Source organism: Eumetopias jubatus, unplaced genomic scaffold (genome assembly GCF_037043125.1).
Source record: "Eumetopias jubatus isolate StellerSeaLion01/CBP00866 unplaced genomic scaffold, mEumJub1_p1.0 scaffold_1, whole genome shotgun sequence".
Lineage (NCBI taxonomy): Eukaryota > Metazoa > Chordata > Mammalia > Carnivora > Otariidae > Eumetopias > Eumetopias jubatus.
This window is the reverse complement of record NW_028274807.1, coordinates 57,391,794-57,419,759: the sequence shown is the minus strand read 5'-3', so window position 1 is coordinate 57,419,759 and position 27,966 is coordinate 57,391,794. Positions and strand designations below refer to the sequence as shown.

General features: G+C 42.9%; 1 protein-coding gene across 2 annotated transcripts in view; it reads right to left on the bottom strand.

Annotated features, from left to right (window-relative positions):
* PHLDB2 (pleckstrin homology like domain family B member 2) overlaps positions 1-24,678 on the bottom strand; it is a 114,129-nt gene extending 89,451 nt beyond the window's left edge. Inside the window, exon 1 of one of the 2 annotated variants that reach the window (XM_088026875.1) lies at positions 24,587-24,678. In XM_088026875.1, the coding sequence (XP_087883001.1) occupies positions 24,587-24,642 (56 nt within the window). In that variant the 5' untranslated portion in view covers positions 24,643-24,678. Of the gene's footprint in view, positions 1-24,578 lie in introns of both variants that reach the window. The other variant, XM_088026864.1, reaches the window with a different exon arrangement.
* Between the last annotated feature and the right edge of the window lie 3,288 nt (positions 24,679-27,966).

Genomic DNA, 27,966 nt, shown 5'->3' with positions numbered 1-27,966 from the left:
GAAATCCTTTCCCATCTCTACCACCATGTAAGATATGCCCTCAAGGGTCCCAGCCATTTGCCTACCCTAAGAGTGGTTTGAATTGGAAAGCAATCTTCCAACCATTTAGGATATCTTAGACAAGGCTACAAGAGGAAATCTGTGAGATATTAGAATAGACAAGAAGAGAATTAAAGTCAGTTCGTGAGGAGACTTTGGTTTTAAGATAATGTATACAAAATGGGAAACAGAGCTAAGTTAGAAGAAGAATTCCCACAACGTGCAGAGACAGCAATCCAGAAAGCAAGCCAGAGCACATGTGATTAAGTAGAAGTCAAAAATTAAACAGTGAGCCCAAACACTGCATTTTAAATATTTACTCTGTTAACAGCACAGAGTTGAAGGGTTTAACACCTCATGTCAAAAAACGGATATTTAAAAGTTTAATTTTCTTAAAGAGTACAGTTTTTCTGTTTTCTCCTAATAAAATTGGTCAGGTCACTATGTATAACGCAAATAAATTCTATTTTGGTGTGAAAAAAAGTTTAATTTTTGACTCAGCCATATAAGATAATGATGTCATTTTAGATGATGAAATATATTACTATATTTGAACTTGTTTGCAGTTGCAAATGTTACTTAATCACCCAAATAAAATACTAACAAATTCTTTTCCCTCTTCATTTGGGCAAATAAAATGAGAGAGTATCAAACTACTACAGGTTTCTTACCACCTTATAGGGTGGTAACACTTAATACCCTCACACATGCTTTTCTAAAAATCAGAAAGTATTATTACTGAAGCAGTCTGGTTGGCCAAACAAAATGCAATACCAAAATATTGCAACGTAGTAGTTGCTGAAAGATCAGCTTTACAGACTACAGGGAAGAGACAAGCAGGACATTTGCAAAGAAGCCACATCTGAGAAACATGTAACATTACTCCCCCCATACACACATACTTGTAGGGGAAAGAAAGTTAAGCATGATTTGGACATAAGGACATTCCAGAGAATATTTGAAGGAATATTCATGTTTGATACTCCAGTTTTTCAGTTCAAACTCACTGGGTCTCTTAAAGATATGTAAAAGGCTGTACATGCAAAAATTTATCATCAAATACAAATATGGAACTGACTCATTTTCCTGAAGCTTAGTTCACCCGCACTAGCTGAGTGCATCCGTATACCTGTCTCAACTTGATATCTCTTAATCCCACCAACCAATTCAACTCAAAACGTGAAGAATCAGCTGGTGCCCTTGCTGACCCCGGGAGTGACAATCATGGCATGATGCCTTTCTCCTTCCCTACTTCCAGAGTATTCTTTTCATTGCAGGTGGGATGACACAAGTGGAGGCTTAGAAATGGGGAAAGCACAAGAGAACGGAGAATGGTAACCAGTATGTACTTTGAAGGAGGATGAAAGGGTGAGCAAGGAGGGGGAAGGGTGGAAAACACAGTTGGAAGAGTTTGGGTTTAATGAGGAAATGAGGGAAGGAGTGTTGGGATGGGAACACTGCAGATAGAATGCATCAGAGACTGCAGCTGAATTTGAGATGAGGAAGAGCTAGGATGGTGCAGGTAAAAGGAAGGTATTGCCAAAGTGGCAAAGGAGAGGGAGGGCAGTAGTGGGGAGAGATCTGCGTTAACTTGTGTAAGAGGGGAGGCAGGCAAGGAAGACTCCGTTTCCAGCCTGGCTTCTGGGTCTACACTGCTGTGTTTATTTTGGGTTTCCTACACATCTTATGTAAACAAAAATAAGTCTCAGGGAAATTATAAAATGACTGCATTGTTATCATGGAAGCAAAAGTGTCCCAAGGGCTTGAGCAACTCCGTTATATTACACGCGTATCCACAGAATGGGCGTAGAGAAGGGGAGAAGTCATCTGGTGCCCATCTGAGAGAAAAGACAACACCGGGAAGTCTAAACAGGAAAGAAGTTAATGTGTGCTGAAACGTTTGGGCTTACTTTCCAATCCATAAATTTAATCCCCCCAGAGCTCTTGTTATTTTATCACCTGAAATGTACATCAGCTCACTGTCAATTAGAAAACGCCAGAAATCATGAAGAGATCTCTGGAAGATTGCACAGAAACTCACAGCGCTTTTTCCCTAGAGAAGAAAATTACTCGAGAAAGTAATCTCGAGGATCATGTTGATGAGTTTCTTGGTAGCTCCTTTCCTCTTTGACCCACAGTTCTGGCATCTGTTTTAAAACAGAGTTCTCCAGCACCCTGTACACTCAGTAACAGCACAACAAAGCTGATCCCATTCAAACTGTGTCACCAACAGGGAATTTACGGCACTGCAATGGCCTGAGCTGTAGGGATCTTGGTTTCAAGATGCTGAAAACACACCCGGAGGGGAAACTTTTAAGAAACAAATTAACACAAAGTGTGCGTTATGTTGTGTTGCACTGTGCTGCATTGCATTGCATTGTGTTAAGGGAGAAGGACTTACAGTCTGGCCCATATAAATGCAGTTATCCAGAAACCCCAAAAAAGTTTGGAGGAGTCCTAAACTATATGATGCATTACTTGTCATTTGACCTTGCCATGCGCCGACACTTCTTAGGGTCACCCAGAACAGTGGGGATTAATCAGAGGAGGACTGGCACAGCAGAGCAGGTGATGGGAGAGGGGAGACTGTTTCATACAGCTGGGAAGAGATGAGGATGTAGAGTACAGAAGCCAACTCAGAAAAAAATAATACCCTCCAAGATCAGGAGGGTATCAGTTAAAATTTCCACTTCATAAAAAAGTTTGAGTCTCCACTGTGCCCTACAGGGGCTCTTGGAGCTGAGGGGCCGGCTCTGGGTGCTTTTGCTGTCGCAGACGGTGGCTGACGCTGGTGTTCAGAGCTCTCCCAGAACACTGGTGGTCCAGGGGCTGGTCTCTTTCAGCGCTGATGTCTACAATATGGCGCGGTTATAAATAAAGCACGCACTGATGACATGTAATTGAATTCAGACACCAGCTTAGAGCAGTCCCTCAAAAGCAGTGCCATTCTTTACAGGAATTCTGGGGAGGAGGTGTATTCCTGTGGCAGCAGATGGGGACTGAGGGGGAGCTTTTAGAGGACGAAAAGGGAAAACCGGGAAATCTATTTCAGCCTCAAACCCCAAGCTTAAGAATGGAGAACAATGGATACAATTCCATTGTACAATACAATACTAATCCCAACAAGAAAACATGACGAGGGGGGCAGGGGGGAGGGCTAACGAGAAGCTTCGGGAATAACCACTTCCTTCTCTAGCCATATTCTCATTTCAGGACTCCAAAAGCAGCCGTTTCCCCCATCGTCTGTTATCCAAACCTCATCCTCATTGAAACCTTCAGTCCTCTCAGCTCTCCCTTTCACAAACATCCCCTCCTTTTGCACAAATATTTCCTTTCATCACTAAATCCTCTTCAGCCTCCTCCATCTCTGCAAACAAGCCTCACCTCTCCACTCAGCCCTATACCCACTGGCAAACACCTCCTCCCGGCAACTATTCCCAGATCCTGTCTCCTCCACAGATCACCTCCCACACGCAGTTTCTGCAAGCATCCCTAAATCATCGCCTCAACACTCCTCTCCTCGTCTCCCACTCACTCATCCCACTTCCTAAACTCTGTTCCTTTAAACTCTTGCTCCTCACTCGAGATTTTATATCCCCGTGCAGAGAAAAAAACCACTTCTGTTGGCAGACCTGTACTGTTCTTGTTCTTTTTGCAAACAAACAGAGCAGCCAATGCATTCCCACTCCTCTTCCCTTGCGCCATGCTCTTTGTCATTTAAAGATCTGCCTATTTCGGGGAGCCTGGGTGGCTTAGTTGGTTAAGCGTCGGCCTTCGGCTCGGGTCATTTGGGATGGAGACCCGTGTTGGGCTCTCTGCTAGGTGGGGAGTCTGCTTCTCCCTCTGCCCCTTATCCCGCTCTTGTGCTCTCTCTCTCAGATAAATAGATAAAATCTTAAAAAAAAAAAAAGATCTGCCTATTTGAACAAAATCATTAGTATCCATTAGACGCATGTACATAGGTTGATAATCTCCAAGGAGGATATTTTCATCTCTCCATAAGGTCCCAAAAAAAGCAATTGCACAGGAATAAATGCATCTGAAAGGCAGAGTAAGGAGGCTGTTTTGTCCTTGCAGATGGAACCTATTCACAGGTGGCTGTAAATCTTACTGTGGGCAAGCACGCACACACATTCTCACAGACAGACGCATGCTGCCCACATGCCCACGGCCGTCTGAAATGCACGAAGGCTTTCCATGACTGCCAGAGGAGGCTCTCCAGAACCCAGGCAACTCAAGGCATCCTTGCAACTGGCCGGCTGTCGGGGTGACCCACGGCCGGGCTGGGGAGAGAGGTGAGGACCAATGGCTGACGTGACTTCTCAGGACACTGACCACACAGTGTCTCTCTTGGTTTGCTTTGGTTTTGCTACATTGTATTCTGGAGTCACCTAAGTGACGAGGTCAGGGAAACCATTAAAGAAAGAACAGAAGCATCAGAAACAGAGCACAGATGGGAGTGGTGAGCGACGGGGGATAAGGAGGACATTTAACGCAGATGGAAGAAGTGAGGCAAAAAGTTACAGAGTTCCAGCTCCCTCCTATCACAATAAAGGAGTCAGACCCCACATTATCGATCCCCTCTGTCATCTCTCTCTGTACCGAAGTCTAAGCTCTGTCCAAAAGGTAACTCCACGTGGTATTCAAAGGTTCCTAAAAGTAATCACAACCAACAGCAATAGCCGTACTTCAAATGAGGGTCTTTACCTCCTGTATCACAGGCTACTTTTAAATAAGTCTAGAGTGTTATATAGGAATAAAAATCTTAGAGGACTTCAACGAAGAGGGTAAAACCTCAAGTACAGGGATTTAAAAAAAATTTGTGCTAGTCCCTTGAATAAGACTTGTTTGTATGAACTTTGAAATATTCTTTAGACTCTCCAAGGAATTTGGCGGCATGTTTCCTGTGATAGCTCTCTCCAGCCAGTGAGGAAGGTAGGCTGGAGGGAGGCCACAAAGCAGAAACAACCTCAAAACACATAAGGGCTATTCAAATTCCCTTCCCACCAACAAAATTCCTGACTCATACCTAAATCCTCGAGATGTGACTTTTGTCAATTAGACTCACATTGGTGTTTATGCCATTATTAAAGTAGCTTTAGCAATATTTTAAAAAAGAGACAATATTAATCCAATAAGCACTTACATACATATATTATAAATTAAGTTCAACCCAGTGACATGGTAGGAAAGGTCTCAAATTAAAAACATGCTGTCTCTGATTATAGAAAATATGAGACCGAGGGAATATAATAAACACCACAGAGATGCTATCACTTAAATCTAGAATATAGGAAGGGCTACCAAAAAAACCCAAAAAAACCAAAAAACAAACAAAAAAACCCAACAGTATCTTCAACCAGCATATGGCAAGGAAAACAAAAAAAAAAAAGAACAAGAAAGAGAGGGAGCTGTTTTGGATTAAAAGAGACTTGGGAGACATACCGATTAAACATAATGCATTGGCCTTCTTTGGATCTTGTTTTGAACAGTCCAATTATTTAAAAAATTTTATGAGACAATCGGAGAATCTGAACATTGACTGGAAAATAGATGATACTGTAAATGCTATTTTTTAGGTGTACTAATGATATAGTTATTTTTTAAAAAACCCTACTCTTAGAGTGAGATTTTAAATTATTTATGAATGAAACAGTACAGTGTTTAAAATTTGCTTTATAACAATCCATGTTTTAGGGGGAAGAAGTAAGGTCTACAGATGAAACAAGATTAGGATCGCACATGGAAGGTACATGAGATTTCACTATTATTCTGTTAACTTTTGTGTATGCTTAAAATTCTTCCATAATAAAATATTTAAAAGGTAAGATGTATGCATTTTGAAAATCAATACAAATAAATTACATGAATATATATTGACTTAAAAATTATACTGGTTCACTTTATAAAGCATGATGGAGTCGTATCAGTGGCTCCTAGCTCAATTTTTTAAGCATGAAATATTAAACCTCTATCATATTGAATTAAGCTCCTAAAAGCTAATTTTTTTAAGTACATGGGGGAAATTTGAAAAAAAAAATGCATTGTCCAGATTCCAAGTATCAGGCGGTTATATTCAAAATACTTGCAAGATAATGCTAGTGCGGTAACTAAATTTCACCACTATGTGTGCCCAAAGAAAAACCATCTCTTCAGAAAGTTAAAATGTAGAAGTATTCACAGAAATTGACAAACTTGTTATATCTTGAAGAATGTGAGCCTCAAAAAAACTTTAACACACACACACACAGACACACACAAACGCGCGTGTGCCTTATATATTTATGCTAAGAGAGACTGACATGCTTTGTAGATAAATTAGGTTACTTCTTCTTAGAAAGTGAGAAAGTTATAGGAAATTATAGACTCACATTTTCAGGGTTCTTTATAGAATCCTAAAACAGTTTCAGCTCAAGATGAAGATTCCTGAAACTTCCCCCCCCGCCGAAATCCAATGTTTCCAGATGTTTGTTATTTCTGATCATTGGTATAATTCATCCCTGGGTTGAGGTGATTCTGACTATAGACCTGGAAGACTCCTCCTCTGTTACGTGACCACCACAGTGAAGATAAAGCCAGAGAAGTGGGGGAGTCAGGAGGTAGCTAAGCTGGGGGTCATGACTGTGCGTGCGTGCACCTAACTTCAGATCCTGTTCCCGAAGCAGAGTGGTCCTCCAGGAAAAAGCATCCCTCAACTCAAGGCCAATTTCAAGCAAGAAAAATACTGACCCTAGGATCACATGGGGTTAAAGATGCTCTCTTTTGGTCCTGAAACCACCACTAGGGACTTGAATTGGAAGCTGAGAGTCTATGGGACCAAACTCCGATCTTTCCACCACCCTGTCCACATTCCAGTCTACTGATCAAAATACACTCTCTTAAGAGTCATCTTTTAATCTTCCAAAGTAACCTCCCCTAAACATCAAAACACTACGTTCCCCGTTCTCTTACCCAAAATTTACGAACTGGAAATAGAGCATAAGTAGGCTCAGGAGAGATGAAACAAACACAAGGTAACCACATCTTCCATAGTCGTGTTTTCCCCTTCAACTCAAAAACTGGACAGATGGATTTCAAAAATGCCATAAAGTAAACAAAACAAAACAGTCATGACACCATCTCCTCATTACTTAATGGCTGATTATGCAGAGTGGGTATTGGAAAACACTGCTGCCTACCTGTAGGCGATTTATTGCTTGGAAGGGAAAGATAAAGGACTTGAATCACCAGCAGAGATCCATAATCAACTAACTAAATTCAATTCAATAAATGCTGTTGTTTATAACTCTGGCGAAAAGACCAAATAAAGGAAATGGTTTCATTGGGAGGTTATTTTTATTGTAATGGCCAAACTAGTACAGAGAACACCAGACAGGCTGCCAGGAGTCTGAGTCCGGAGACCGGTTCTAGTCCTGGTTCTGCCAAAATCACCAACAGAAGTAGGAGCTGGAGTAAGTCACTTCGCCTGTCTTCACCTTGTCTTAGCAGAGGCTTCCCATATTTAAAATGCTAAGGGTGAACTGGATGTTCTTTCCGCTCGAACTTTCTGGACTCCCAGAGATACTGGTTCAATAACCCAGGAGGGCCAGTTATACAGTGCAGGAAATGGAAATGACCACAGAAGAGAAACATGTTTTAGTGATAAGGTGGCAGCTACCTAACTGGGAAAAGCCTGCACCGGCGCTGCTGCCCATGACATTCCAAAGGCATGGTAAATTGTTTCAGCATAGCATACTGTGAAAAGGGCCCGGTCAGATTTATGCTAATGCCATATAATATGGGTATTTGATTCAGCATGATGTATAAGAAATATTTGCTCTGCATTCCCATGGCTTGCCATTTCCTTAATAAATCTTAAGCTGTTTTCAAAAACCTACTTCTGCGATGACGTAAGCAGTGTGGCAGCCAGACATCACTTCCCAGTCTCCTCTGAGTATCTCTTGGCTATGAAGCACTATTCACACTGGGTCTGAACTGGTTAAAAGAACGCAGGAGCAGACTTTCCTTTGCTTTTAACTGTCCTTGTTTTAGCAGTAGAGTGGTCAAGAAATGCATCTAGGAAAAATCTTGCTATTCCATATGCTAATTCCACAAGCATACCACCATCTAGAGGTGTCACATACAATGTGCAAACCAAGTATTCTAAAATGATCAACACTAATTTCTGCTGAACTCCAGATTTAGCAGCAAGTCTTAGAAAAGGCTGACCCTGCTTGAGGTAACGATATTAAATATTAGCATGCACAAACTTTTCCTTCCCCTTAATTTGTAAAGGAAGAAAAAGCAGTTCGTCTAATAAATCAGCTTCCACACACTAAACAAATACCTCTTGTAAAAAAACTCTCAAAAACTTTTCCATGTAACTTAGCTTGCTACTCTAGATCTTACTCATCTGTTTCTTTGTATATAGTAAGCTTCTCCAATCCCTGGCTTTCCCACCTCATCTCAATAAAATGATTTTTAAACCTGGGTTTCTTTTCTATTATTGACCACTAGCCGCTATAGATAACAAACTTGCTTTTAAAGCAGATACAGCACAAAGCTTCTTTTCCACATGGAAGAAACATCCCTAAATATCATGAAAACAACTGTGTGTAAATTAACCCCTAGAAGATTCAAATCCTGTGTGACGGAGACAAGTTCTTTAACTGTTTATCGTGGAGGGATCTGAGCTACCATATTTGCTCTCATTCACTTTCAAAAGGCAAGGGTCACATTACTCAAATATCAATAAATATTTCCAGCCGACAGTTATTTAAAAAACAAAACAAAGCCAACTCATCTCTTCGCCTCCCATCTTCTGAAAAAAAAAAAAAAGTAAAAAGGAGGATTATGTATGGGAAGGCTGCTACCATTCTTTAGTGTAGCACCTGCTGGGAGCAGATCCCTCAAAAAAGTCATCCCTTTCAAATCATTTCTAAAGGTGCACCCATTGGCTAGTTCTCAAAATGATAAGAACTTACCTCAGCACAGTTCAGAGTGCCGACCTCTCCCAAGAAAGGCATACAAAAAAAGTCTTCTCCAATGCCCAAACCTCCAAGACTTGAGGACTGTAACTACTGTGGCAGGACCACTTAGCACACAGAACTAGAATCCGTAATCACAGGCCTAATGGCTAAACGTAGAAATGTAAATGGGAGCGTACATATATTTGTCATGGATCAGGCCATATGGACATGACTCTTCTGATAATTCAAACTCACTGCAATAACCCCCTTCTATAAACACAGCCATTCACAAATGCCCTGCTTTTTAAACTCTCTTAGGAAATTAACAATAGCTTTATACTACTATAATGTTCTTCCCCATTAGGGAAACAGATGGAATGGTAGAGACTGGGGTATAAGAAAGTACAATGGGGCAGGAGTTAGAAGATTTGACTTGCAGGTCCTGCACTATCCGGGCAAGTGAGTGCATCATGGGCAAAGGAGTCAGAGAAGAGGATTTCCTTTTATTCCCAGGAATGTTTTGTCTTACTTGCCCAAAGGATAGCCAAGCTCCTAACCCAAGTCCTATGCAATCACAGTTATCGTAGATAGCCGTTCATCAGCTTGTGAATTTCCCCCACAATTGCCCCCATGTGTGCTCATTTCCTTATATGCCAGGTGTCTTTTTAAACCCCATACTCAGGAGGCCTCTCTCATTTCCCTTCTGTCCAAGACAACTCTATCCATTCATGTACTCTACTCTTAACCCATAAGGCAGGGAGGGACAGAAAATCTCAAATGTTCTGTTTTGTACCTGGATTCAAAAGCAGCATCTGCTATGTTTGTGGAACCATCTGTTGCCCACTTTGCCGTAGGAAGGATGATGTAGGCATCAGACGTGAAGTGTCACAGGTCACACAATGGAATGAGCTCCTTCTTCGGGCCGGCACACCCAGGCATATGCCCCACTGTCACCATGCCTAATGATACTCTTCCCCAGTCACAGGGCTTATTTATTTTTTCATGGAGAATGATACCTCTAAACTCTCACAAAGGGTCAGGTCCAGTTTTTTCTTTTCTTTCTTTCTTTCTTTCTTTCTTTCTTTCTTTCTTTCTTTCTTTCTTTCTTCCTTCCTTTCTTTCTTTCTTTCTTTTTTTAATTACAGTGGCTTGAATATCAATTTCTAAAATCTCCAATTCTGGGTTATACCTAGAACTACATCTGCCACAAACTCACTTGAGACCTTATGAGTCACTAATCTCTGGGGCATCTCTGTTTTCACATCTATAAAATAAGAAGGTTGAACTTGGTGATCTCTGAGGCTCCCTTGTGCTCTAACTCTCTCAAATTCTGAGATTTTTAAGTGAACTCAGAGTTGTCAAGGAACTCAAGTTCCTTCACATCTTTGGTATATTAAGACTCGTAATGCCAAGGGCAAAAGAATCTGGTGCTGAAAGAAAGTCTTCTGTGACATGGTCTCTTTGTGTTTAACTAGAACACAACTGGTTTCTTGAGGATACAAATTAGACTAAGATCCTTAATCTTATTAACATATGCCCACGAGGTAATACTCTAGTATGTTAGAGTATTATTCTAGAGCAATTTTCTAGATTTAGGGGCTGAAGAATTCTTTGTGTGTGTTCTGTGTATTGTAGCATATTACACAGCAGCTGAGGCCTCGACCCACTAGACGCGGCCCAGGTGGCAGGTGGGGTTGTTCCCTACCTCCAGCTGGAACTGCCAAAAATGTCTCCATACATTGGCCAATAACCCCCGGGGGGGCGGGGCGGCAAAATCTCCCCCCATCCTCAACTGAGAACCACTGCCTTATGGGTATCAGGGCTTGAAAATACTGCACATCACTTAAAAGTTGTTTTTGTTTCACATGGGTGATATTTACACTGTTAATAAGTAAAGTACACCAAGACCTAATAGATTTATAAAGCACACATATTCTACTTGAAAGAAGTACAAAGCACTGCCATTACAAATCATTCATAACAGGCCTCCCTGCTAAGGGTTGAGAATTAGCACCACAAAGTCATAACCTCATCTGCTCTTTTCACAGGATCTTCTCCAGTATATGCTCCAGAATCAACTCTTGCTTACAAAATAAGGCTTTTAAGAGAAGAAGGAAAACCAGTGGTTGCTTAAACACTTTGGCTTTTTCTCCCCTCTCTTGTGCAAAAGCCTGGAAATAAGATGTTTCTGAAAACGTTGCTAATGAGTTCTGGCTTTGGTCTAGATTCTTTAAGATAGGGGTTAGCAAACTCTTAGCTCAATTTCCCAAGTATCTTTCCTCCACCATTTCAAACAGGGATCCAAGAGACACCCCCTATGGTCAGTCGTCCGCCCAAAGGACAGCAGCTACCAGCCGCGTGAGACAGACTGAAGCCCCTGCAAACTGCAATGATCACTCCTCTTAACCAAACATCTCATTTTCCCATTGGTGAGAAAGGCTGAGATTTGCAAACCTCTGGGTCTCCGGAGGTGAAGTCTACACTAGTCAACGAAGAACAGAAATTCAACTCTCCCTGGCTTTTAAAGGACATGCCCGTTATAAACGTTTTCAGGACTTTACGGAGTTTCTTAAGTACATATAATGTTTGCATTTCCACATTAAAAACGTAAGGTGAAAAAGAAACACTTTTAAAGAACTAAGTGCAGGATATGAAAAGGGCATCGTGAATAGACACAACTGTTACTTTTCAAAAAACTCAGCTCTTTATTCAAACAAATATTTGCACAATTGAGGGCAATGGTACCAGGGATATAGCCATTCTGTTAAAATAGTGGGCAACTCTAGAGGTTTATTTATCCCAAATCCAACTACTCTGTTGCTATCCTACCAGGAAGCAGGAATTCAAGTGTTCTCAGGGCAAAAGTTTAACCCTCTGAAACTGAACTTCATTTAGATCTCTCCCAGCTGAACTCAGATAATGTCAGAATCTCAGGGACATAACACAAACGCCTAAATTAAGCCACACTAGGAAACTTAAAGTTACACTTCCATACTTGCAAATAAGTATCTGCAACTTACACATTTCTAGAATGAAGGGAAATATGGCTGACAAATACTTATACTGAAAGGAATCCACATTTGTATGCCTCGTTTCCTAGTTCCTAGTTTGCAGTGACTAGTCGTGCATTCTAGAATCTTGAAAGCTACTTCAGAGCTGCACAAGGAAGACTTCTAGGGATCAGGGCAGGGCCAACCGAGTGTATTTCCAGCCCCGGGCAAGTCTACCAACTTAAAAGGCTGCGGGCACGGTTCCCTCTTTTACGTAAGAAAAGTAGATGCGCAGGCTCTGGAAGCCGGGTCGATTTCAGAAGCTCTTTCAAACAGGACACCTCAACCCTGGAAGGGACAGCCTGTCAGCCTTTTAATTTCCTGGCGGTGGCGGGAGTTAGCCAGGTCCTCCGCGCTTCAGTTAAGTGATGACTGCTAGTGCTGTTATTGAATGTACCAGCAAACATTTCAGCGGCGCCTCCGCCCTGCCGGACGCGGGTTGAAACAGGGGTTCAGAACATTCCCCAACGCCTGCAGCCTCTATCTCTAGGGGTATAGAGACCGCCATACCACAAACTCTGGGGGGGATCCAAAGACAAATCGGAATCTGAGATTCTGCGCGGCTCAAATTTGCGAGCCCCACTCTTGAAACAGTAGAATCAGAAGCGCAGCTAGCCAGATATTTGGGGGTAGAAGGGGGTCGTCTCTGAATCCCGCGCCCCCCACCATCCAGCAGCAGACCTTCACTTTCCTCCGCCCATCGCGACAAAGCAGCTCTCCACCGCAGATCCCAATCCCTCTCTCCTTGGTCATCCCAGAGTTGTGGGCAAAAGTTGCCTCCGGTCCCCCCAGATCCCGCCTGTTCCCTACAATTGCTTTGTGAGTCTCTCCTACCCCGACACTCCCTCCCCAGGATCCTCGCCAGCAAGGTCCAGCCAACCCCTGGGGTTCAGTCCCCCCCCCCCCCCCCGCGAAAGCTGCTCGGCCAGGGTTCCGCTAACCCCAGCCCGGGCTTTTGTCCCTAGAGCCTGCAAGAGAAGCCAAGCAACTCCGCGTCCCCGGCACCCACTCACCGTCTCATCTTTCCTCGAGCCGCGGCTCTCCACCGGCCCCGCCGCCCTCTCGCCTGGCCCTGGCCCCCGCCCTCCCGCCCTCCCTCCGGCCCCCGACCCCCCGGCCCCCCGGCCCCCGGCCCCCTGCCCTGCCCGGCCGCAGCTCCAGCCGCAGCCGTCCGGCCACTCCGGACTCGCCGAGCGCAGTCAGCGCGCCCCTCCTGGGCCCGGGCGGCCTCTGCCTCCTCTCCGCCCCCAGCCCTCCGCCGCGCAACCGGCGGCGACCAACTCCGCGCGGGGGAGGCAGCGCCCCAGGGGAGCGGCCCCGACGCCCCGAGCTGGCGCGGTGCCCCCCCTCCCGGCCGGCCCCCTCCCCCGCCTCACCTGGCTCGTCGGCACTGCCGGGTCCCCGCGGCCAGAGCGGGAAGGCGAGCTCGGAGCTCCGCGGCCCGCGGTGCGGTCCCCCTCTGGCCGCGGTGGTGGGCTCCGCGCGCCTGGGTCCAGTGCCCCTGCCCCTGAGCTACCACCGCGGCGGGCACCCAGGGACTAGGGGCAGTAAGTCGGTGAGCCAACCAGTTCACCGGACGTTTGCAGGGGCTTTTACTGCCGCTGGAGGAGCCCGGCTGCTCGCCCCATCACCGGGCGCCGGTTCTCAAAGCCGCCTTTACAGCAGGGCACTAGAGACGTTTGTGGCAGGCTTCTTTCTTTCTTTTCCTTCCTTCCTTCCTTCCTTCCTTCCCTCCTTCCTTCCCTCCCTCCCTCCCTCCCTCCCTTCCTTCCTTCCTTCCTTCCTTCCTTCCTTCCTTCCTTCCTTCCTTCCTTCCTTCCTTCCTTCCTTCCTTCCTTCTTTCCTTCTCTTTCTCTTTCTCTCTTTCTTCTTTTCTTTTCTTTCTTTTTTTTATGAACTGGAAGAAGGGCGGGAGGGTACACGTCCTCCGGTGATGATTTCCTCACCCGTTGTGAAGTTTCTACTGGGAAACTCCAGGTGACCACACCTCACCTGCTCCCGACAGTTCCGCCCGCGGGCAGGTACCTGATGCGTCAGAAAAGCAGCTTTGTAAAATCACTGGGGAATGGCCTCAGCGAAGGGCTGAGGATTCGGAACTAACTCATTCTGACTTCCTTTCGGTCATTTCTTTTGAAAGTTTCTCTATTTTCCAACATTATTTTTCTGAGTTGCTGCAACCAATGAAAACAATGCTGGTGTGAATGTCCTCCAAAGGATGCTTCCGAGGAAGGCAACCAAGCGGACCCAGAGCCGTCCGCAGTGCCTCTGGGCACGCGGGAATGTGGACCTCTGCCGAGTTCTGAGCCCATCTCTGGGGTTACAAAGATGAAGGCCCTCAGCCTTCAAGGAACCCGCAGCAGCAAGGAAGAGCTCACGGTGAACTGCGAACTCTTTAACATATGCTCAGTATGGCTTTGAGGAAGTTGTTTTAGCCCCCAGTGACATTTTCTTCATCTATGAGTGTAGTAATGTTGATACTGATGATAGAAGTCGGTTAATAAGCTTTTGGATAATGTAAGCAAGGGACCTGTCACCATAAATGGCCCTAGTAGTCATTCAACAAATGGCTTAGTTCATGCACTTTTCATTTGTGCAGGTAAAAGCCTGGTTTCTAATTTCAGGGAGAGGCTCATCTATGAACCGCTTGGTGTTTTATATGACTTTTTTTTTTCTTTCCTTTCTTGGCTCTTTGCCCCACAGAAACATGCAGGGGCCAATCCAAAGGTTAAGTGCTCCAGCAGATCTCTCTTTTCCCACATCATCAATTTTCTCCCTTTATGGGATCATCTCCATCAACATAAAATCATGTTATTTGTCCCATCTTGAAAACAAAAAACTCCCTCTTGAATCCACTTCCCCCGCCAGCCACTTGTCCTTGTTTTCTTGCTCAGCTACAGCGAAACGCCTTTAAAGAAGTGTTAGGTTCTGTCTGTCCTCCCATTTACTCCAATCAGGCTTTTGCTTCGACCATGTCACTTGTACTCTTCTTATTGAGATCAAACTCCTGAGTCAAAAGATTTCTCAGTCTTTACCTCACTTGAACTATCATCAGTAAGAATAGCTGATCATTTTCTCCTCCTGGAAATGAGTTTGACTTCTGTAACATCTTACTTTCATGGTTTTGTTCCTAACTTCTGCTCCTTGTCGGTCTCCTTTGCTGGTCCCTTCTGGGGGTTTGGTTCTGGTGCTGAAAAAAAAGTCTTCTGTGACATGGTCTCTTTGTGGGTCTCATGAGCGGGGAGTCTGATGCGGGGCTCCATCCCAGGACCCTGGGACCATGATCTGAGCCAAAGGCAGATGCTTAATGACTGAGCCACCTAGGTGCCCTCAATGTGACTCTTTAAGCTGGGTCTCATGCCCAGCCTCTGAGCATGGAGTGAGTGCCCAGGGTTCAGACTTTGGTTCTCTTGTCTATCCACACTCACTCGCTTGGTGATCTCATCCTGTTTCATGGCACTAACTACCACCTATCTGGTAATGACTCCCAAATCTTACCCCCAGCCGGGCCATCTCCCCTGAACTGGAGGCTTCAGGCAACTGCCCACTTGGATGCCTACAGGGCTTCTCCCACTTACCATTCCAACCTTGAAATCCTGAAAATCCTCCCTCTATCTCCCAACCACCCTGTCCCAGATGAAGTCTAACTCATATCAGGCCTAAAACCTTGCTGTCATCCTTGACTTTTCTATTTCTCTTGCATTTCAAATCTAATCCATCAGGAGATCCTTTCAGCTCTACTTTCACAATAAGTCCAAAATTCAACTACTTACCACCTCCACTGTTATCACCAGCCCGGTCTAATCTACCATCATGTCTTCACTTGGATTATCCTTGCCCTGCTTCTACTTTTGGCCCACTGTGGCTCTTCTCAACACAGCAGGCAAAGCAATCCCTTTAAATATTAAGGCAGCTCATATTACTCCTATCCTCAAAATCCTGCAGTGGTCCCCATCTCAGTTAGAACAAAAACCAAAGTCCATAGAATGACCCAAAAGGACAATACACCATCTGCCAGTCTTTGACCTCAGCTCCTACTTCCCTCACTTCACTCACTTATCTCCTGCCACCAGGACCTCCTCAATATTCCTGGACTGGATTCCTAGACAGGTAGGCTTCCAGCTCAGGGCCTTTATGCTAGCTGGCCTCTCTGTCTGGAATTGTCCCCTCCCCCAAGGATCGTGCTCCCTCATTCCCTCACTTCCTTCCAGACCCTGCTCAAATGTCACCGTGTTCCTCAGTCCTACCCTGACTACTCTATTTAAAATTAAACATGCGTTCTTCATACCAGTAGGCTTTCTTTATTATTTTATTGACAGTTTTTACCTCCCAGAATATTATAAAATGTATAAAATGTACGTTTAGAATTATACTTATTGTCTAATTCTCCTCACTAGAAAGTGAATTCTGTGCAGGCAGGGATTTCTGTCTGTTCTTCCCCAGTGATACATCCCAGATGCCCCTAGAATGATGCCCAGCATGTAGTATGAACAATAGCTTTGACCCAGAGCACTATGGTTGCAAACATTTCCTTGCCCAGAACAATGCCACTCGACCAGACAGACATTTTAGAGACAGTTGTTCTCCACCAAGGGGTCTGAAGAGAACGTCTACCAACACACCACACCTTGAATGACCATAATTAAGTTAACAACATGCATATCTGAGAAAAAATAGCTGATGTTCATTCAGAGCAACATTGCTGTATATACCAAGCACTCTTCCAAATATATTACAGTGTGTGTTAGTTTAATCCTATAACAGCCCTATCAGGTAAGTACTATTATTACTAACAACCCTCTGAGGTAAGCATTTTATTACTCCCATTTCATGACTGAAAAAAAATGAGGCACAGAGGAGTTAATGGACACTTAGTTAGTAAGTTGGTAGAATCGGAATTTTAACACAGGCAGGATGGTTTTAGAGTCCATGCTCTTAAATACTCCCCTCTACCTCTTCTTTAAGTAAGAATGATATATCAGGGGAAGTTTCTGGATAAAGATTAATTCATAATCACAAGACAAAAAAGTGATCCTCATTGGCCTCCTTCACTGCCTTGTTTTATTTGTTGACATTTTGGTCTCTTTTACTTTAGCCAAGCTCCTTAAACGCTAGAGGGATCATTTTATTCATATTTGTGTGAACCATACTCCAAGACTCGATACCACTCGATCTCGATACTTGATACTTGGAAGGGGCTCAAAGAAGATTCGTTCAATGTGACTTTTTTTTTTTAAGATTTTATTTATTTATTTGACAAAGAGAGACACACACAGAGAGAGAGAGAGAGAGCGCGCGAGCACAAGTAGGGGGAGTGGGAGAGGGAAAAGCAGTCTTCCCGCAGAGCGGGGAGTCTGATGCTGGGCTCCATCCCAGGACCCCGGGACCATGATCTGAGCCAAAGGCAGACGCTTAATGACTGAGCCACCTAGGTGCCCTCAATGTGACTCTTTAAGTAATTAAAGCCACCAGCGCTTCTCACTCCTGCTGCATTGGTGTGGTTTTCAGCAGCTTGCATAATGCCACAGGGGCCTGGAGCTGAAGAGGTCCCCATGAAGCTGCAAAGCTTAAACTAAATGTTAAATGCAGACCCCAGGCATCTTCAAATGTGGAGAAGGCACTCAAAATGTAATACCTGTTATTATGTAGTAATTATAACTACCAGAATTTCTTTTTAGTTATGACGATATATATATTTTTTTAAATAGAAAAAAAGAAAGGAGCTCTTTCCTTTTACTTTTTCCATTTCCTGGGTTCTTTACAACACAGTCCCCTCTTTAATCCCAGACCAGAGCCATACCTCACTCTCTCTGCCATTTCCTCTTGTCCACTAGGATATTGGGTTGTAAACTACCTGGCAGAACTTCTTTCCCTGTCCCCCTTCTCTAGATCTGTAGTGGCTGCAATACCTGATCTTCCTTTGCTTGTATCCTCCCCTCAGGTAGGGAAAGGAGAAATGTTGCACAAAGTGATATTGCAAGTTACTTATGGATCTTAAGTCCATTTGGACTTAATGTTGCTATGGTACCCTCTCATCAACAAAGACCAGTTGGACTTGATTAACTCACGTCTTGAATCTGCCCATCTCTGCCTCTCTCTGTAGTGATAGCCTAACACATGTTTGTAGCTATTAACTTGGGCCATCCTCAACCTCAGTCCAATTATTTGTACTGATGTTCTCTTTAATAATATGCTTATATAAAGAATCAAGAAGTTTTTATTTGCAGAGTGCAGTGGAAAGATCACTGATCTTGGGAGTCAGACAGACCTGAGTTTAAACCCTGACTCAGCCCCATTGGAATGTGTTATTTACTTTCATTGAGAAGTTTCTTTCCTGAAAAATGAGACTAAGAACACCCAACTCATATTTTAATGAATGAATGTGATCAGGGCACCATGCTTTCCACAGAAGACAGGTAGCACACAGGAAGCATTTGAAAGTGTAGTTGTTTTTTCTTTTATAAAAAATAAAAATGGTCTATATTTAAAGTATACAACATGATGATTTGATGGACATACAAATAGTGAAAGGATTACTACGGGCAAACTGGCAAACATATCTTCTCACATAGTTACCTTATTTGTGGGGGTGGTAAGAACACCCAAAATCTACCCTTATCGATTGTTCAATATTCAGTACAATATTATTAACTACAGGCATCATGCTGTACCTTCAATCTCTAGACTTATTTATACTTTAACTCCATTCTCTTTGACCAACATCTCCCCATTTCCCCCCCCTCCCTGCCCCTGGTTATCACCTTTCTGCTCTCTGCTTCTATGTAATCAACTCTTTTTAGATTCCACATACAAGTGAGATAATGCAGTTTTTTCTTCTGTGTCTGGCATATTTCACTTAGCACAAAGTCCTGACCAAAAGAGAAGTTTCCAACCACACTTGCCTTCTCTTGTGGAAAGAACCGTTGTCAATGATATCGATCATTTTGTTTGTACTATCCTATGTAAGTTGATTCCCCATCATAAATTCATTTTAGAATTTAGTACTAGGATAAATTTTCTCTCTTTTAAAAAGTCAATGTTCTTTCATTTCTTAGAAAAGGTGTTTCATCTATTTTCGCAGTGGATTTGCAGTCGTTGTTAAGGAGAACTATGTAAACCCGCGTTTCCCTTTGTATCCTGGTTGCCAGGAAGCTCAAAGTCATTAAATGATTGTACCATGGAAATAAAGATTTTGCTTCCTACTACTTTTTTTTTTTTACATCTTTGATGTATTTTTATTCCAATAACCTTACTGGATATTTGGATTTTACTCTGTGTTCTCAAATATGTATTTAAATATATGAAGTATACATAACACATTAGCCCTTCAAATTAACGCCATAAAATTAACCAAAGCTAAAGTGGAAATTTATCCCCATGTACAGCTTATGTTCAAACTATTAAGATTGCTTCCCTAATTTTGAGAATAATCTAAATACATGTGGAACATCTGGATTAATTTCTGCATCAGATGTTCTCTTTCAGCCCTGCCCCCAACCTTGTCTGTGAGTTTTTACTGGAATCAGGCAGGAAAACGAAGCTGGGTGTGTGTTTGTGTGTGTGTGTGTGGGGGGGGAGAACTTTAGATTAACCTATCTCAGCAGTGTTTATCAGGCCCAATTTTCTAATCACTCAAAGAGCCTGAATTGGTTGACTTTTCCTGCATGGCAGACTTGAGTTTTCTTTGTAGCTTATCTGCCCATCCCAGAAAACAGCAGTAACCGGTGAAGGCCACTCCTGCAAAGCTCAGGGAGCTCAGCCTGTCTGCCTTCTTCTCTCTGTCTCTCTTCTTCATGTTCCCTTTCATCTGACTCTCACCATCTCTCTAGTTATCTTATTCCTTGATTTCAAATTCCCTCATGATATGCTAGGCTATGATATGCTATCTAATATGATAGGACAGAATATAGCATAATTCTTCAGGGTCACATTGGACAGTGATAAGTGTTCAGATTGATGTGTTGGATCTCGAAAGACCTCACTGACAGTTGTCAGACTTCTGACAACTCAGAGCAGCGGCCAGGATTCAGCGCATGAGGAATGTTAAACACAAAGGCAAATTTACTAAGCATCAACTGTGTTTCACACGATGTGCCTAGATGAGTGGAAGATGGAGCTAAAATAAATCATTTATTATGTGGCTCTAGATAAGGAGTTTACTGCCAACCATAGAACTGTAACATGGTAACATACTATAATACATACTGTAAAAAAGTGATACAAATGGGTTCAGAGAAGGAGATATCTCTGCCCAATGAGTCTATCAGGGAAGACATCACATGTGACCTTCCTATGGAGAAAGGACCCTTCTAGACAGAAGAGAGAACGTTAACAAAGCAAGGGGACAGCGAAGCCAAGGTGGACTAGGGAAGCGATGCGTCACACAGGCTGCCTGAGCCCATGGTGCATGGATGGAAGCATGAGAGACAACATGGGGGAGTTGAGGCCAGATTTGGGGGGAGGGGAAGAATAGGGCTTTAAATTTTAGATTTCATGTCCAATACCATTTTAATTAGGTCATTTCCTTGCTCTAAACTTGCACTGGCTCCTCCTTGCTGGACAAATACAGGAAGAGCCAGCGGCTGTGTAGGAAGTAGACACTGATTATATGGGGCTAGGATGAAAGAGAAAGATGAGCTCCAGCCACAGAGTTTGAAGACTCCAATAAAGCAATAGGATTCTATTTCCTAATATGTTAAACAAAGCTATCAATCCAAGTCAAGGCTGCTCAGTTGAATATTCATTAAAGGCCCAGTCAAGACACGCATTCCCTCTGCCCACTCCTCACTGCCATTCTTTTTCTCATGTTATGATGATTCTATAGTTACAGATCGTATGAGTCTCACAGAAATACGCACAAAACAGGTACCTTTGGGCTGTTGGGCCAAGTGTTGGACTGGAAATTCAATGATTTAATATTCCAATGAACCGGTTGTGTCACCAGGGGTTTGGGGCTACTAGCTTGACCTTTTTTATAATGTTTCACATTATGTGGATAATTGCACCATTTCTCTCAGGGGAGTTGTTAAGAGAGCTAACAAAAACATTTGTGTATAGAACCCAGCACTGGCTAGAGATTTAGTGTCACTACTTAATAAGTTCTAAATGGTTGTTGGAAGCATTTAGTTCTGAGATACAGTTAGCGATGTCTAGGGCTAGTACAGTTCTTCTAGACTCATTTAAATTTCTGGCTTTTGTCAAAATCAAGTTTCTATGAGTTACAATTATGCCTAAAGAAGGTGAAATTCGTTTGCTGTTTCTCAAACAGGAACAAAAAGAAACTCTATTTAACAGGTCTTTCTCTGATTGTTCATTTCCAGGGGTTGATTCCTGAGATATTGGTCTTGTATTTATAAGATTGACAGAAGAATCTCCAGAACTTTAACATGGATAGATGAATATATTGTACCTTTAATATTAAAGTTAGTTTTATAAAAGGCTTATCCACCCAACAGAGTACAAGAGAAAAGTTACATACATCAAAATGAATTTGCTAGTCAAGAAAGCAAATATGGATACTTTCAAAGATGACATTTCTCTCCCCTTACCCCGAGCCTGCTGGCAAAGCAGTAGCTCTCCCGCTGTTTCCTCTACAAAAAAGCCTAGATAAAGTCTGAGGATCCCCAACAGCAGGAGTGCTGGTGGGGAGAAATCACCTAAGTGCTCCCCATTCATCTCATCTGTTAACATTGACAGGCAATGTAATCAAGACAAGCCCTGATGTGGTTTATTGTTTTACTATTATACAAGCTAGTTTTGTCCCCTATCCCATCTGGCTCCTGAAGTTCATCAAAGTGACTATCCAGGTGGAAAATTCCTTACACAGTCAATTTTGAAGGAGCCATATGGATGGAGAGCAATATTCCCCCTAATAAATAACTCACTGATAATTAGTTCTCAAAAGAAAGTTTTTAGCTCTCATGGGCTATTAGCATTTCATGTTAAATTCTCTAGGACTTCGTAAATAGTTGAATGCTCTGATCCTATTGGAAATATCAACCCCTTGTTTTCCATTCCAGCTGTCACAGTCCTTAGTACAAGAAAGAGAAGGGGTGAGGGGGGTACAGAAAAGAAGGTGGTGATCACATACTGTACACCTTTACAGGGAGTCCCTTGGACCTAGCAGACCCAGCATGTCCAAATCATCATGTCCTTATGCCATGTACATCCCTCAACCCTCCTTCTTTGTTATAGTCCTTAATTAAATAAAAGTCACCCCTTATATTCAGTCATCCAATCCCCCCCCCCCCAGTTTGGAGAGTGTCTTCAGTCTCTCATTTTCCCCAACCCCTCTTACCAATCCATTGCTAAACCATATCATTTTTACCTCTTAAATGTCTGTCAGTAGTACTCTTTTCGCCATTCCCTTTGTCTTCATTGATCACCTGGTATTCTTAACTTCACTCCCAGAGAAGGAGCCCAGGAGCAAGTCCAGGGCATAGGGGAGATATCGTTTCATGGGACCTGGAGCTAGAGTGGGTGTGTGCTTGGCAAGGCTTGCCCAAGGCAACGGAAGATGGAAGAGTCTAAAGGGAAAGGTAAGATCCACAGCTTGGAAAGAGAGTCAGAAAGTATCAAATCCAAGACCCTGTGTGTTTGGGTGGGAGAGGGGATGAGGTTATAGGGCTGTTGCTGAGTGATTACTCAGTATTTGAAGTTTGTACTTATGGCAGGAATGTGATGGCCCAGTGGGACAGAAGTAGGCAGACACTGGAATTGTAAGCTTCCAAATCAAGCCTCCGGTCTCAAAAGCACCAAATAAAATTCATAATTATTTTATTTGTCCTTTTCTTTTCTCAGGTCCCCACTAGAATCTAAGCTTTGAAGTCAGGGACCTCTCTACATGTGTCACCATTATATGCCCAGGGTTTCCCATAGTACTTCAGGCATGATAGACACCATAACATATTTAATGAGAATCACATGAATTGGTCTTGAATACTGAAAATCTAATCTCATCACTTCAATGCTTAAGAATTCTTTAGTGACTCCATCAAGACTTTAGGATAAAATAAATCCAGGATCCTCAGGTTCGCATCAAGCAAATAAGCAAAAAATAAGCCATTTGGTTAGTTCAGGTTATTTTCCCAGTGGGTAGCTTACCATTTATTTCCTCCCTCTTCCCCCTGCAAGGAGGTCCGGTTTTAATCACAACACACTACTTGTCGTTTTTTGCATGTGTCCTATTCATTCACCTCTTTCTTAATAAGCAGCCGATAGTTCAGGAAACACACTTTCCAGAAAGCTTTTCCCAACTTTATCCCTGGCCTTGGTCAAGTAAGAAGGAAGTGATGGTTAATTTTGTGCCAGTTTAGCTAGGCTATGGTGCCCGGTTGTTTGGTCAAACACCAGTCTAGATGTCGCTATGAAGATTTTTTTTTAGATATGATTAACATTTAAATCAGTAGACTTTGAGTAAAGCAATTGCCCTCTATAACGTGATTAGGTCTCATCCAATCGTAGAGAACTTAAGAGCAAAGATTGAGGTTTCCCAAAGAAGAAGAAATTCTCCTTGAGACTACAACATAGAAACGCTGCCCAAACTTCCAGCCCGTGGTCAGCCCTGCAGACTTCAGACCTGCTAGGCTTCACAACCACAGGCAACAATTCTGTAAAATCAATCAATCCATCAATGTCTCTCTCTCCCCCCACCCCATAAAAATATGTATATATGTGTGTGTGTGTGTGTGTGTGTGTGTGTGTGTGTGTGTGTGTGTGTGTGTATAAAGAGAGAGAGAGAGAGAGATTGTGTTTCTCTGGAGAACCTATACTGATACAGGAGCTTCCTATTTTAACTCCTATGTCTAGAACTTAGCAGAATGAGTAAATGAAAAATTAAATCTAGCATGAAGTCACTCTCCCTTAACAGAAGAGGCCTTTGCAGTGCAGAGATAATCAGCTCATGGTAGGGAAATACTAGTGAGGTTAACTGACACCTGGTCCCCAGCATATCCCTGAGTAGCCCCTCCCTTGCCACCGCCATGACTTGATCATCTGAGGCATAATAAAAAATAATAAGGCAGATAGACATTTTTGTGAGTCCATTCATTCTGTTCTGAATGTGGGGGAACACATTATAAAGATTTCAACCCACACTACCAGCCCTGTGGATTGGGAATGTCTGGGTGGGCCTCTGCCCTCCCGGAATGAGGCAGCAAAATCCGCTGCTCTTCTAGAGAGCCTAAAAAGCGGGATGCCTTTCTCTGTGCATCCCGACTCACTCCTTTTTATGTGGGCTTTAATTTTTGAATGACCTATGTATGAGTCACTGAAAAAGACCTCTCCACACCAGCTGCTTTGGCCCGCTTGTCATTCAACCTTGGGTCTAAACAAACCTCAACATGTCTTCAGTGAGGTAAGTAAGCACATGACTGAAGCTCTAGGCAAGGATTGCCAGACGACGGCTATTTTGCTCGTGCTTGCTGGACTTCTGCGTTTACGCTGGAAAATGCCAGATCATTCCCAGTAGGTACGACGGAGAGTAGGTACTGGTAAATATTTACCAACAATCTCCGCGAATGAAGGGCACACGGAGAGTTCTTACCGATATGCACGTCGTCAACTCCCTCCTGCTTGGCCTCCTCTCTCTGGGTATTATCTTCCTCCATCAGGATCTTCTGCTGAATCTCAGAGGAGAAACTGGGATCGATACAAGCCTGTACTTGGCGAGAAAAGAAAAGTACCATGACTGGGAAGCCAAGGCGACCTCTGAAACCTGAAGGTTAACAGAGCTAACATCTGGAGAACACTAATGGCAGTTGAATTTGAAAAACAGACATCCTGGATCATCTTTTAATCCCACTGCTGCCAATCCTTTAGAATGACAAACTTAAACCCCATCACTATCAACCGCCACCACCAACAGCACACTTTAGGGGGAGGGGTGCCTGGGTGGCTCAGTTGGTTAAGCCTCTGCCTTCAGCTCAGGTCATGATTTCAGGGTCCTGGGATCGAGCCCCTTGTGGGCTCCCTCCTCAGCAGGAAGCCTGCTTCTCCCTCTCCCTCTGCCCATCCCCCTGCTCATGCACTTTCTCTCTCTCTAACGCTCTCTCTCAAATAAATAAAGTCCTTTAAAAAAAGCACACTTTTTGGTAGAATTGTTACAGATTTTAAAAAATAGATGCCAGCAAACAAGTATGGCCAATATTTAGACAGAACAATCAGTTTCTCAGCATAGTTGTTTCAGCTTGGGTTTTGTTGTTACTTATTTTCTATTTTTCATCCCATGCTTTGCCAGCCATCCTGTTAGGTACTTTGTCTTCATTATTTCTTTTAATTTTTACAAAATCTCATATTTTGGAAAAGAGAACCAATGTTTTTGTTCTTAAGAGCTCCCCAAGGAGCTCCTGACTTTAAGTCATGCCTTTCTTAGCTCTCATATGAGTCCAGTTTTCTCTGCAGACTCAAGGGTGCCCTAGGAGGTGATGTGGTCCCACTGTCATGTAAAGGATCCAATTTATCATGCACCTACTATGCCAAATATTTCTCATCTAATTTTCACAGTGACTCTAAGATTCAGTATTATCATTCCCATTTCACAGATAAGAGACCTAAGGATCAGGAAAAATGAGAGAGTTATTAAAAGTCACATAACCAGTAACCCATGTTACCATGTAAGGTAACAGCCCTCACTCACCATTCAGATGCTGGAAAATATCCGGTTTTGTTTAAATTATTCTTGGTATATTAGGGAGGATGGATTTTAATGGTGACAGAACTAGAGGCAGAAAGACCAGTTAGAGGTCTATTCAATATTTCTAGGGAGAGATGTTAAGAAACTAAAGTAGGGCATTCGTTTAAGATAACAAGGTTCAGACTGTGATATACATATAGATATAGAAATAGGCAAAGGCATGGAGACAGATACAGGTATCTTATCGGCACAAGCTAACTCAGGATGATTTATTGGTACTGGAAGGTGGGTATCTGGTGTGATTTTGGCAGCTGATACATGATGATGCCATATCTAAAGGAGCCAAGAGCACTACGCAGAGAGAATGTGTCTCTCCATTCCCCTCTATTCCGAGAGGTTATGAGTGAGAAGAAAAGAACAGAAGCTAATCTCAACTCTTACACACAGAAACAGTGCTCCTACCTACTTGCCTCTCAAGATGCTTCTCTCAAGTTTTGAGATCTTGATGCTTCCTCTCAGCTTTCCTAACCGATTTAACTGCACGTATATTTAAAGTAGTCCTTGGCATGGGGTGAGGGCTCAAGAAATTCTATCTTCTTTTCCCACTCCTTTCACTGTCCTCTCTTTTGTCCCCACTTGGAACTCATCAAGCACTAACTATTCACATACAGACATCTAGTACAGAACGGGGTAACTGTAAAAGCAGACAGAACATACTCACCTAGCTCAATCTCCTCCGTGCTCGGCAATCATAGCAAAATGCTGAGGACCCTTGAAACCAAGACCCTGAGAGCCTCCTGAGGAAACTATGGTATCTCTTCACATATATCCCAGCACCGCTTTCTTTGTAATGTGAAGAAAGACACGTCCTTATAATAAAATATCCCAACGCTTATGTGGGCTGCCGTTGTGCCAGACATCATGCTGAAGTTTTTAGAGACATCATTTAGTCCTCACCTAATATACTGCGGTGGGTTTGCCTATCTGACAGATGAGAGAATAGAAGGTAGAAGAGAAGGAAGAACTTTTCCAAGGTCACAAAGTCAGTCAGTGGAGAGAGCCAGCAACCTTCAAAAGCTCTGTGGGACTCTGAGGTCAGGTCTCTCCATCTCTCCATTGTCCCCCACCTCCCACAACCTTTCTGTTGTCACCAAGCTCCCTCTCATGGAGATTGCTCTGCTAAGAGCAGTGGAGGAGCATGATTCTAACATGTAAATACTTTTGCAAGCAATCATCCAATGTCAATGCAAAAATGCAGATTAAATATTCGAAAACAATATCCAACACCACATTACGAAAGTATACCATGACCAAGTGAGATTTATTTCGTGAATGCAAGGATGATTCGGTATTAGGAAATCTAGTAATATAAACACCAAATCAGTAGATGTAAGAGGAATAATTATGTGATTATCCCCACAAGAAGAGAAACAAAAACAAAAACAAAACAAAGCTTTTGACAAAAACTTCCTGATAAAAACACTCAAGAAAATAATTGAAGCATATTTCCTAAACAGAGCCCCTTGGTCCTAAAACCAGCATTGTACATAATTAGGAAATACTAGAGACATTTCCACTAAGATTAGGAAAGAGTCAAGAATGCTTACTATGTCTACTAATCTTACTATCTCTGCTACTACTATTGAACATTGTCCTAGAGGAATTAGCCAGTACAATTTAAAAGGGCAAAACAATAGGAGGCATAGGAATTGGAAAAGAAGTGAAACTATTTTTAGATGATATGATAGTTTACTCTGAGAACCTGAGAATATCAACAACAAACTAACACAAACAATAAAATAAATGTTAATTTATTAGTACCAATTTTAGTTTTGCTAGTTCTAGAATAACTTCAAGCTTCAGAAGAGCTGCAAAAATACAAAGAGTATTTTTTCTGGAACCATTTGGAAATAAGTTTTGAACATGGTGCCCATCATTACTGAATGGCTTGGTGATGTAACCCATCAAACAAGGACATTCTCCAGAAACTCATGATATCAGGATCAAAATCAAGAAATTATCATTGACACTGGTGCTGAATTCACAAACTCCTTTCAAGTTTAATCAATTGTCTCAACAGTGTTCTTTATCGGAGCTAATCTAGGACCATGTGTTGCATTTAGTGGTTTTATCTCTTTAGGTTTTTTTTTTTTTTTTTTCAGTCTGGGAAAGTGTAGCACAGGTGGCCTTTCATAGACTCATTTACCCTCACTCCCATCCCCTCTGTGCTGGGGGTGTTGGAAAAGGCCAGGACTGACCACAACCAAAACCCATCCCACCGGACATATAAAGTGAACAG